General features: G+C 55.3%; 2 protein-coding genes across 2 annotated transcripts; both read left to right on the top strand.

Moving 5' to 3' along the window:
• Positions 1 to 689: 689 nt before the first annotated feature.
• On the top strand, positions 690 to 4,710 carry LOC119104100 (longitudinals lacking protein-like). The gene is made up of 3 exons (XM_037227778.1): positions 690 to 809; positions 3,717 to 3,909; positions 4,516 to 4,710. The coding sequence occupies exons 2-3, from the start codon at positions 3,724 to 3,726 to the stop codon at positions 4,708 to 4,710; spliced, it is 381 nt and encodes a 126-aa protein (XP_037083673.1). The 5' UTR covers positions 690 to 809; positions 3,717 to 3,723.
• A 198-nt stretch (positions 4,711 to 4,908) lies between these two features.
• Positions 4,909 to 10,497, top strand: LOC119104099 (uncharacterized). Its single transcript, XM_037227776.1, has 5 exons — positions 4,909 to 4,935; positions 4,995 to 5,223; positions 5,850 to 5,897; positions 10,193 to 10,326; positions 10,450 to 10,497. The coding sequence occupies exons 1-5, from the start codon at positions 4,909 to 4,911 to the stop codon at positions 10,495 to 10,497; spliced, it is 486 nt and encodes a 161-aa protein (XP_037083671.1).
• The last annotated feature ends 1,511 nt before the right edge of the window (positions 10,498 to 12,008 follow it).

The raw sequence follows: 12,008 nt of genomic DNA, 5'->3' as shown, positions 1-12,008 counted from the left end.
GGGCTTCACTGGCCACGGGGACCAACTGCTGAGCTTTAGCCTGTAAGTGCCACATGAAATATTAGTTTCCCACACGAATTAATTTTTGTGCTGCATGACCCAATAACTTAATATTCTTCCCGGTTGTTACAGACCTTATATTTGTAAATGAATCTGATATCGCCATAACCGAGTTCGCGAATACGAGGAGGCACCTCAAACGCGCGAAAAACTATGTACGTACACCACGCGGAAAGGCCAAAACACCAGTACCCAACGATATTTGGTTCAGCCCACATTAACAGTGCCGCGCATTGACCTGGGTCACTGGCGCCGCGTGCCATCTCCCAGATTGAAGGACCACAGATGAGTGCTGTTCTACAAGCATTCCATGACTCGATCACTCAGTGGCGTATTGATGAGTGTATTCGCCAGATATAAAGATTGTGTTCCTTAGAGCAGTCTTCACTACTTAAAAGCATGTCAACAGTTTAAAAATGGGCTTATTTTCATCATTTCTGGAGCGTGGCTCATAGCTTCCGGTGCGGACCACTTCAAGATATTGAACCAATTGTATCTGCCAGTATCTCCCTCCGGTATCTCCTATGCGTCACATTTGTCTGCACTGCTTGCTGCGATTTCTCCGCTTGGTTTTGACCATTGCGTTCGACGACATCGTCAGCTAAGTTTTTGCGACTTGCGAGGGGATCGCAAGACCTCCCTCAGATTGATGCTATTCTCGAGATTTACAATAACACACGGTGAATATTTTAGAGTGGAGAATCTGCCAACGGAATTTGTACAGATACGGACGCCAATACGTGCATAAGGTGAAATTTGGGACATGCTTCGGAGTGGGGATTGTTGCACTGGACTGTGTCTGCGACGTTTTTCACAGTGCCTTTGATACATCTTATGACTCTTGGGAATGTTCACACTTTTTAATTGTTATGATTTGCAAGGTTGAACAGGGTGTTTCCATCTGGATAGCTAACAGCCTGCACAATATGTGGGGAGATCACATAGGTTAGGATATTGGAAAGATGAGCTTACAGCAGATTAGTTGATGGTGCAGATGTTTGTAACTGCCTTCAAATGATGCACAAGGTCTCATGGTTAGGTTACACATTGTGGGGTTGATGCCAATGTCATCAACTAGGGAAACTGGAATGTTGGTTATGCTAAATAGTTAGTAGTCCGTCAGCTCTGTTTTGAAGGTTTATATTTCCAATAATATCATGTTCCAGATTATTACTTTTCATCAAAGTCAGGTTTCTCATCACCTCAACATCACTGTTTATCTGGTTTTCCTTGTGTAGTAACCAATTCACCCACTAGTATAATGCATGCCTCATTTAACCTCATTATAGCTACCTGTATCCTGTGGGAAGTAAATAATATGTACAACCTTATTTGAGCTGTAATTTGTGGCTTTGAGTGTGCTGTGGGTCATCTAATGCTGAAAGCTGTTTGCGACTTACTTAATACTGAAAGTGTTATCCCATAGTATTTCTATTGATAAAATATGTATTGAGATACTTTTTCTTGTTATGATTTTTTCTCCTTTTTGTTGCTGCATTTGCTTATTGTAATTCAGTAATATTTTCTGACATACTATGTGGTGAAACTGTTCACAAAGGTATATATGATGGTGCTGAACACCATGAAATTGAGAAAAATGTGCTGATTAAGCCTTCTCAAGGCCTTAATTGGTTCCTGCTGCCAGTATGCATAACCCAACATCCATTGGCAGCTGGCAAGGGTATTAGACCACAAGCATAACTGCATGCAAATGACAGGGAGGAAAAGAAGGCAAGCATATCATTTGGAGCCTCTTTTATGTGTGCTTCTGTTTGGGGTGTTCCATGGATGGTTTTCCCCTACAAATTATGCCAAGTAGTCACATTTTTCCCAGTGGTAGATACTATCTCATACAATGTGAAAACCATTTTGGTATCAAGTTACACAAATATGCTAGAATGGTGTGGATTGTGCTAATGCTGGTGCTTTAGGCATAGCGAAATTATGAAGCATCCAATTAACACTTATGGCTTCCATGTGAGGGATGGGGATGGGCTCATATTCCAGTAGAGCCACAATCCATGATTGCTGATATGATTTTGGCAGTCACTGGTGCTCCATGAAAGGATGCGCAACAACATGTACCACGCTCCACTTTTCATTGAAAGATGTGTCTCACTTGGGAAAATATATATGTGATGCATATTTGATAATCATCTTCATTTTTGTGAATCTTTCTCAAGTTATGGCTCTTTTCTGACTTATGTCACACCCTCTCATTGCCTTAAGTGAGTTTTGAGTCTTGAGTACTGTCAGGCCATCTTATTGTCTCAGTTTATTACTTATTGTACTATTGTACTGTTCTCAGTTATTTTGTACTTACATAGTTTTGAGAACTTGCAGTACGTAAAGCATGAACCATGCTCAATTACATAGAAGTATTGTTTTGTGTTGTGGCAGTGATGAGTCACTAACATTACAGCAGAAGACAATGCATTGGTGGCAATTTAACACACATTCCGGTGGGGGTCAAATTGCCCCCCCCCCCCCCATCCAAAGGTTTTTCCGGAATGGTCTCCGAACGGTGCGGCGTAACTGCGCCAAATTTTGGATAGCTGTAGACAATGAATGGTGGATCATTTGGTGTCAAAAATTTAGATGCACTTTGTAAGGTTACTGACTTACGGCAGGTCAGAGTCAGATCATGGTTTCAGCAAAGGCAATTGCTAGGGAATTGTTCCGGTCCAACAACGGAATGTTAGCTGAATCCGGACATCTCTGAGATGCTTTCTTAGGCAACACAACAATGGAATGAGTGCATCGCATTGACTTAGGGTAAAATATGAAGGTCAGACCAGGTAAAAACCAACATGTTTTGTTTCTCTATTGCTTACTGTATGGGGTAGTTTCTGGTGCTTATTTCAAATTTATTGATAACAGGGACCACATTATGCACCTTCCATGGACTTCCTAAAGGTCAGCATAGGTCACTGACACAAAATGACACAGGTCAGCATTTCGTTTTTGGGAATATACTGCCTAGTGCAACCATTGTTTATTCAAATGCAAAGCTCAAAGCAGTCTTGTATGATTTTGGTCACTGTGACCTTCAAAAGGTCAAGCAAGGTCACTGAAAGGCTCAGACTTTGTCCGGAGTGAGTTCACGTACATTCCAACATACCCTCTGAATTTGGTGTCCCAAGCCTTCTTAGTTTCTGAGATCTCAGGGAGGTCAAATTGACCCCCACCTGAGCAAATGATATCCAACCAGTCACCCAGGCGCATGTCAACTCTTGCTTGTGATTAGTTGTAGACTGAAATGCTAGTTTGGTTACAGAAATTGTCATAGGAAACTTGTGATTTGTCACAGAAGTGCAGTTTATTTCTATTCTGGTTGCATCGAGGTAAGGCTGGTCCTACACATGCTGGTAATAACGACCATCATCAAACAGGATCGGAAACTACGAGAATTTGTGACGTCTTTCATGTGTAACACAAGCTGTCGGCCTTCGCTTCTTTGCTCCGTGTAGATTGTTTGACCACAAGTTATTTTTTAGTGATGGGCAATTGTAGCACAACTTGAGGAGACAGAATTGAGAAACTATCGTTATTTTGACATCATTTTCCACCCCTATGGCAAGCTTCTGGGACAATGGTTTGTGTGAGCCGTGCATCCGATCAACCATGCATATTATAAGAGCTATTTGACATTTCAGATCCACCATGTCAGATGGTCAGGAGTTCTGCCTGCGCTGGAACAATTTCCACAGCAACTTCCACCTGTCGCTGGACGCTCTGCGTGGGGATGAAACGTTCACGGACGTTACCATATCGTGCTCCGGCAAGCTGCTCAGGGCCCATCGGGTCATACTCTCCGCCTGCTCCTCACACTTCAAAGACATCCTCAGGGTAAGCTCAGGGAGGTCAATAGTAGTCCATGCACTGCTCTAGATTCATGTCACGGGTAACATGTGAAGATTGTGCTCTTGTCATGCGCAGAGCGAGGTAATAGCTGAGGCGCATTTTACGCGGGAAGCTGCCATCCCTCCTGTGGTATTGAAAAGCGAACGAGATAATCTTGATATGGTCTCGACCTTCAGCAGCCCGCATTGCACTTGTGAAAGACCTTTTTTTAGTTGTAATTTTTAAACGAAGCCTATGGCATAGATCTGGAGTTTGTACTTTTTTTCGCTCACAAAATTCGGTGAGATAGCTTCGGAGATAGATTTTGGGCCGACAAAAAAGTTTTGAAAGCTATGAAACATCCTTGCCTCACAAAAGAATAAAAAGATGTGGGGCCCCGAACTTTTTTGAAACAAACATTTTTTATTTGCATTTTGCATTTTGAACATTCTCGAAACAATCATTGCATTTCTATGTGCCAGTCTGTACATTCACAGGAGACAGTGGAACGGTGATCGACGCTGGCGACGTTATTAGGCTGGCCTGCATCTGCAGACGCGTCGAGTGGTCGTGTGGGCGACGTGACTGACTGTTGTGGCGCGCGCCCGGCAGGCAATACCGCCGCAGCAGCACCCGGTCATCGTGTTGCCCACCGTCGAGTGGGAGGTGATGCAGGCCATCCTCGAGTTCATGTACCAGGGCCAGGTGAACGTGCAGCAGGCGCAGCTGGGCGTCTTCCTGCAGGTGGCCGAGGCCTTCTCCATCCAGGGTCTGGCCGACGAGGGAGACCAAGAGGAACGCCGATAAGGTGCGCCCGCTGGCCCGGTGCAAACTTGCCGCCCTATCTCGTTTGGTGGACAAGGCGTAGCGGCCGATGCTGTGTGGCGCAGTGTTTTGCATCTGTTCATTGTCAGTAGGTGGTTAAATCGGTGCTGCTGGTGAGTGTTAGACGTTCTAGCACCTTCTTTTCTTGAACGCGTCTTCCAACGCGCAGAACTTCGAGCAATGAACTCCATCGTCATCACCTCCAGAGCGAAATGGATACTTGTTGTGGCGGGCCATTTAAACGGTGACCCGCGTCCTGTGGCCAGAAGGCGACGCCGTCGCGGCCGCCGCCGGCTGACCCCGGTCCAGCCTGCTCGCCGGCGGCCAAACGGCGCCGTCCCGAGCCGGCCCGCGCCGTGCCCTCCACCATCAACATCGACCTGAACGTGAAGTCGGAGCCGACGGAGATGCTGGACGAGCTGGACGAGCTGCTAGAACCGGACGGCGGCGAGCACCTGGAGCCGGTGCCGGGCCTGGAGCCTCCCGGCGTTGAAGGTACGCGTTGGCACGAGGACCGCCGCCGCTCACCGGGCACGGGTGCTGGTCAGCTTGGTGGGCTGTGACGGAGGTGACGGGTGGGCGGAGTGTGGCCTGTACTGCGACGCGATGTCTGTGCGGTAGGAGGCGAGAGACCTGCTGGCTGGGGCCGCGTCGTGGTGGTGCTGACGCGGCGGAGGCGGCTATGTCGTACTTAGGAGGCGAGAGACCTGCTGGCTGGGGCCATGTCGGGATGCTGCTGGCGCGGCGGAGGCGGCTATGTCGTACTTAGGAGGCGAGGAGACCTGCTGGCTGGGGCCATGTCGTGATGCTGCTGGCGCAGCGGAGGCGGCTATGTCGTACTTAGGAGGCGAGAGACCTGCTGGCTGGGGTCATGTCGTGCTGCTGCTGGCGCGGCGGAGGCGGCTATGTTGTACTTAGCTCACTGCCGGAGGCCCAACCGTTTTGGGAAACGGTTGCGTCAGATTTGACGCTGGGTTTAAGGACTAACCGACTTCCTGTGAGTTTTCTGAGAGAGGGGATTCTTGTCCAGGCGTGACTGTCAGCGTGAGCGCCCCCAGCGTTTTTGGGACGCGTCCGTGTTGTGTGGATTCCGCGATCGTGACGTTTCGCCTCGGTTTCAGGTCACTCGATGGTACAAGTGGGGCACGGAGACGGAGGAACACCAGCAAGTAAGTACTGCCCTGTGCAACATAAGTGGTGGTCACACGTGCCAATCAAAGCCACTCTGATCCAGCCCCACCAGGCCCTCGGGAATTCTTGTCCTTTAGAAAGGCGTACGTAGTCACCCACGCACGTCCCTGGCCCGTGTCCTTAGTCCCACCTCGTCTGTCGGAGGCTGGGAGGCTGGCAGTCATTGTGGAAAGGGTTTTTGGCTTCGCATTTTCTGAGCGCTGCCCACTATTGGCCTGGGCTGCCCTGCTCTTTACACCACTGGGCACGAGTTGGAGCCATCTGACCCTGCCCTACCGCAACATCTCGCCGCCCGCCGCTCGAGCCGAGGCACCAGCCGCGCCGCCCGCTCTGCCGCGGTGGGCGCGGTCTGGGTGCCGACAGAGAGACCCCACGGCTGGGTAAGGGGGGCGGGGGCGGGTCCCCGCGGTCCGGTCTCAGGCCGCCGCAGCTGGGATGAAGCCTCCCGAGGTCCCCTCAGCTTCCCGGGAGACGTGGGACGGGAGGGGCGGGTCATGACACGCGTTGCCACTGATGGCGAGCGTGCGGAGGAGGGGTCGTGGTTCTCATTTGACACCGTGTGGTCTGGATCGCGTGTCGGTGGTGATTCGGGCCAGGACAAACGTACCCCTCGCTGCCATGTAGAGCGGCACCGAGTGTTCTGGCATTCGGGAACGCTCCCGTGTTCCCGTGCGTTATGAAAGGGCGATCAGGCGGAGATCAGGCACCGTCGCCACTCGGCTCGGGGCTGTTCTGACCGCGGGCGGCGCGTTCTCGTCGCGTGCGACCGCAGCCGCGCCCTCGGCTGTGTCGTCCGGCCGCCGCCACCGCCGCCCTCGTGACAGCCGCCCTGTGTTGCAGACAGGGGCGGCGCAACGGCGGCGGCGGGCGGCGGCGGCGGTCGGGTCGCCGGGCCGGCTGGCGGCGCCCGCCCGCTCTCTGGTGCGCGAGTACTTCTCGGGCGACGGCCGCGACCGGCTGTGTCGGCTGTGCGGCGCGTCGGTGCGCCTGAACCGGCAGCTGTCCACCTCCGGCCTGTGGCGGCACATGCGCGTCAAACACTGCGAGGCCGTGCTGCCGGCGGCGCTGTCGGCCGGCTGGCCCGGCGAGTGCGCTGCGCCCGCCGCCGACCTGCTCTGGGCGACGCCGGGGGGCGCCGCGCGCGCCGACCTGCTCTGACGCCGGCGCGGCGGCGGCGGCGGCGGCGGCGGTCTGTGGTGACCGCAGGACGCTGATGGCTCGGCCGGTCTGGCCGCCCGGGGCAGCGCGCTGACCAGAGCCGTTCGATTAGGGGTACCGATGATGTAGTGGTTCAGCTCAGCTGCGCGTGGGGAAACCGGAAGGACGCGGTTCGGGTTCCCGCGGTGCCGCCCTTCCCGCCGGATTGAAAGGCAGGCGACGCGATGCAGTCGCAGCGGCTGCGCGCGTCGCAAAGCCCTGACGACGGCGACGACGGGGCGTCCGGCCGCGGGCGGCTCTGACGAACGTTGGCGCGAAGGGACGACGCTGGCGGTGTGTGCTGCTGCGTCTCCAGCTGGTGGCTCCGTGTGCGGGGCTGACTGGGGGTGTGGTGGCGACGAAGGCCGCCGGGTCGTGTGCTCAGGCAGTCCGTGACCTCCGCTGGCTGTGCACCCGCGCGCAGTGCGTGCTGTGTGCACTGTCATATGACGTACATTATGACCAAGTACCAAATACTTTTTATGATGCTTTGTCTTCACGGTTATGGAAAACGTGCTGTTTTAGTTGAATATATCCACAATCACATGCTGGCCGTCTTTCTGAGATCAGTGACACTCTTTACATACTAACTTGCCATGCTGAGTAGTCTATCGTTTCGTATATGAGACAGAAATACCAGTTCATGCGATCGAAAGTGAGTGCGGTATGCCCACCGCAGCACCCGGAGCGCGCAGGAGCGGTCCGCGGGCCCCGTCCAAAGCCTGGCTGGTGACGGAGGCGCGGCCTCCAAGCGGTCCACCGCGGCGCCGTGCCGAGCGCTGCTCTGGGACGCGGCTTCGCGGTGGTCTTTCCGAGGTTACGGCCGCCGGAACGGTTGACGGCGTTCACAGCGCCTTTGACGCCGCGTGCGGCGGCACGTTCAGTGGCGGTCGGAATCTGGCAAGCGGAGAAGTCAGCTGCCCTGACTTTCCTCTAGGACGGTGTTAGGCAAAGCATGGATGATGCTTCCGAGTGTTTCTGACTGACCGGCAACTGCACTCTGCGTTGGTAGGGCGGTGGTGCCCCCCCCCCCCCCCCCGTCCGTCTCCTGTCATCGTAGCATTTTGCATTTCCCGGTACGATCCACCCGTATGGAAAAGCCTGACCTCAGTCGCCATGCCACCGGGTATGATCATTGGGATGATAGCGTGCTTCCCTGGCGACCCGTGGCTATGAAGATGGCATGGGGACGGCAGATCTCTTGTGTGCTGCGTTAGCTCTCGATTACAAAAGAGCATTGAAATACGCTTGTGGAGAAGTTGTGTCATGGGTCGTCGCGTGCGAGTGCTGCCAATGGCGACCAAGTGAGGCGACTGTCTGATCGCTTGCGTGGATTCGCTATATTTTACCTCAAGTCGTGATATCCCATTGTCCAGCCACCGGGTCGGAGCTATTGATGCCAGTTGATGCTAACTGGTAACCACTCGGGTCACTCATTCATTTAAGAAAACGCTTGACACCTGTCCAGAGGCTAGATTATGTCACAGTCACAGGTAATGCAATATACCTCTCATTCAATCAAAAGTGGATGACGCTTTCGGAATATGTTACAACTGTAACAGCAGCCGTGCAGCTTTGGAACCAGTGCGATACAGCAGTTTTGATCCGCGAGCACAACCCTGAAGGAAATCTCACGGGTCTGGGGCCGAGCTAGTGATGTTCTAAGCCCCAAACGGTGACGGGTAAAACGCCGGCTTGGTTTTCACCACACGCAACATGTCCTGGTCTCGCCTGCGCAAGAGGACGGCGCCGATGGCGCGTACTTTGTCGACGGCGCCAGCGTCCTGGTCCAGGTTGGCACGGATCGCAGCTGCGTGTCGACCGAGCAGTAAGCGTCGGAGCGTTCGGCGTGCGGTGGCTGCTACAGTCGGTCACCTGGGTCACTGTAGTCTGGCAGAGGTGAACTGGCGGCCCGGACCAGTCTGGCAGTGACCAGTCACCAGTCTGATCAGCTAGTGATCCAGGTCAGTGTCAGAGTCGAGGCTGCCTTGGGTGGAACCATGGTCGCCGGTCAGTCCATCAGAGGCGAGCCGTCAGTCCCCGCCCAGTCTGGCGGAAAAGGGAATGTGACCACGGCCAGTGCGCCAGAGGCGTCACTCTGCCAGCGGTGGAACTGCGCCCTGGTCTGTCGGGAGCGGTCGTCAAAAGTTGGACATCGACACCGCTGCGCCGGCTGCGGCTTGTTCCATCTCCCGCGCGTGGTAACTGCTCAGCGCCTTGCTGGGCGCCGGGTTCGCGATGGTCTGCGGTTTGTGCGCTAATTTGCGGTGGTCTGCGGTTTGTGCGCTGGTTTGCGGTGGTCCGCGGTTTGTGCGCTGGTTTGCGGTGGTCTGCGGTATGTGCGCTGGTTTGCGGTGGTCCGCGGTTTGTGCGCTGGTTTTCGGTGGTCTGCGGTTTGTGCGCTGGTTTGCGGTGGTCCGCGGTTTGTGCGCTGGTTTGCGGTGGTCTGCGGTTTCTGCGCTGGTTGAGATTACTGAGGACGTGGTTATCAGTGCGCTAATCGCTGCCTGCGATTGCAGAGACTATGACGAGCACCAGCTGGTCTGTTGACCCGGAACGTCGGCTTGGACCTTCTACTTGCCATTGGCTAGCCCTCTTTCTGGGATCGCTGAGTCGGTGGCTATCAATGGTTCGTCCACGGCCTCTGACCGTTTGGCTCATCTTGGTCTATGACGGTTTGGTCCGCGGAGTCTGCAGCGGTGGTCCTTTTGGCACATCACGCCGATGGTTGGTCTCTTTAGAGGGCTGGTCTCTCGATCGGAGTCTATGAGCGCTGGCACGTCCACTGCCCCGGGTCGCTGTGTCCGTGATGGTCGCTGGTTGGTCCGCTGAATCGACGGCGCCTGCTGGTCGTGCGCTTGCCTCGCGCCGTCAGATCTCTGTAGCCCGCCGCCCTCTGACGCGGATGTCTCCCTTGACTTGCCGCTGGTCTGGGCGCCGGGTGCCGGTTCTGCCGTTGGGCGTCTCCCGCGTCGCCGACGGGCGGCCGAGTCCGCGCCGGCTGTCGCCGCGGCGGCGGCGCGCCGTCTCCCGCGCCGGGTCGACTGCCGTGACGTGCGCGACCCGTCTGTTGCAGGCGCGGCGCGGCGCGGCCGGTCCAGACTGCCGCCCGTCTGGCACTACTACAACAAGCTGTCGGAGTGGTCCGCCTCCTGCCGCTTCTGTCAGCGCGTCATCCGCGGCGCGCCCAGCTCCAGCGGCAACTTCTGGGTCCACCTGAGGCGGCGGCACACGGCCGAGCTGCTGCTGCTGGGCGGCGAGCACTCGGCGCTGGCCGTCCGCTGGAGGGACGCGGCCGCGCGCCAGCCCGGCCCCGCTGCCCCACGCCCGCAGGAACTGGCCGAGGACCTGCAGCAGCACCCGCTGCCGGTGCAGCGCTGAGGCGGCGCCGGCTGGGGAGTGTCGGAGTGTCGGAGTGCCCGGCGGGACTCTGGGCTGGTCACGGGGCCGCTCGCCGAGCCGGTGTGGACTCGGCGCCGGCCGGAGGAGCGGAGGTCCGCCTGTGCCGCGCGCCCGACGATGTTCACTGCGCCGCTGCTGCCGCCTGGTCACGGGGCCGCTCGCCGAGCCGGTGCGGACTCGACGCCGGCCGGAGGAGCGGAGGTCCGCCTGTGCCGCGCGCCCGACGGTGGTCACTGCGCCGCTGCTGCCGCCTGGTCCCGGGGCCGCTCGCCGAGCCGGTGCGGACTCGACGCCGGCCGGAGGAGCGGAGGTCCGCCTGTGCCGCGCGCCCGACGGTGCTCACTGCGCCGCTGCTGCCGCCCAGCGACGGCCGAATGAAACTGGGCGGACGCTTTGACGTGTTCGCACTGCCAGCGGTGACGTGGCTTGACGCAGCAGCATTCCTCCCGCCTTGTTGCGTAGGCCTGCCGCATAACACGGCAGGCCTGCTCTGTGACCTCTTGGTAAATTGTGCATAAACTTCCACGGATGTCTGGAGATACATGCTGCGTCTGAAGATGACTTTTATAAACGCACATCTTTATCTTGCTTGTATTTGCTTTTGAATCGCCGTGCATCTGTTCGGAAAAATGTGCGGCTTTCTTGGATGTCTGCTCCAGCGATCTCCTTAAATTTATTTTCGGAGAGGGGTGATTTATTCTGAAGCCCATGCATTGACAGGTGGCAAACAACGATTAAACGTGACGGACAGACGTGTCCGTGGATTACCTTTGTATGGCTATCTGGTAAGTGAGAGCTGAACAGCGGGCTTCAGTGGTCATAGCACGTGGCACAAACAAGCTATAATCGTTTAAGGTACGTTGGCACCAGCATGAGCATCAGTCGTAGCGCGTGATCCCGACGCGACGGTCATCGTTGCTGTAACGCCGCCACAAACGGGTAACGTTTTAGAAATTGGGTACTACATTACAACCATTGCGAAAACTTATTTGATTTTGTGTTAGAGGGTGCTTCGCGTCCGTGCCCTTGTCTTTATCTCATGTTATGACGTCCAGAACGATTTTTTCGACGGTAACCCGCTTTAGCCTCTGGGATTTAACGCAGGCCTTATGTTTTCGGCTCAGGACAGTGGTATCTTATTTTTAGTATATGTTGTCTACAGCACGATTTGTGATATGAATGATTTCTTCGGTTATTGTCCGCTCGGTTTTCTCAAGTTGTAATATTTAACACAATGATCTTAGAGACACTCCATACCTTTAATGCACAACAATTTAATGCGCCGACCACATTTGCCAACCACTTAGAGCTGCGTGAAAAGATTAGCCCTTCCGGCTGTCATAGCCTGGCAGCTCTCGCCGTCAGGTCCGTCTCTTTGACCGCGGCAGGCAGGCGTCTTTCAGTGTCCATCACATTGCTGACGACCCGCGATAGCCGCTCGCTTTCAGTGTGCGCTGACAGCCAGCATGGAGCGGCGCCGATGTCACTGA

This window comes from Pollicipes pollicipes, unplaced genomic scaffold (genome assembly GCF_011947565.3).
Source record: "Pollicipes pollicipes isolate AB1234 unplaced genomic scaffold, Ppol_2.1 Scaffold_584;HRSCAF=661_pilon_pilon_pilon, whole genome shotgun sequence".
Taxonomy (NCBI): domain Eukaryota; kingdom Metazoa; phylum Arthropoda; class Thecostraca; order Pollicipedomorpha; family Pollicipedidae; genus Pollicipes; species Pollicipes pollicipes.
This window is presented reverse-complemented; position numbering and strand designations above follow the sequence as displayed.

What these genes read in the sequence shown, in the direction of transcription:
- LOC119104099 (XM_037227776.1), top strand. Translation starts at nt 4,909, where the DNA reads ATGAACTCCATCGTCATCACCTCCAGA. An exon ending in CCATCGTCATCACCTCCAGA is followed by an intron (nt 4,936 to 4,994) that starts GCGAAATGGATA and finishes TCCTGTGGCCAG; the next exon opens with AAGGCGACGCCGTCGCGGCC. An exon ending in AGACGGAGGAACACCAGCAA is followed by an intron (nt 5,898 to 10,192) that starts GTAAGTACTGCC and finishes CGTCTGTTGCAG; the next exon opens with GCGCGGCGCGGCGCGGCCGG.
- LOC119104100 (XM_037227778.1), top strand. Translation starts at nt 3,724, where the DNA reads ATGTCAGATGGTCAGGAGTTCTGCCTGCGCTGGAACAATTTCCACAGC. An exon ending in ACTTCAAAGACATCCTCAGG is followed by an intron (nt 3,910 to 4,515) that starts GTAAGCTCAGGG and finishes CGCGCCCGGCAG; the next exon opens with GCAATACCGCCGCAGCAGCA.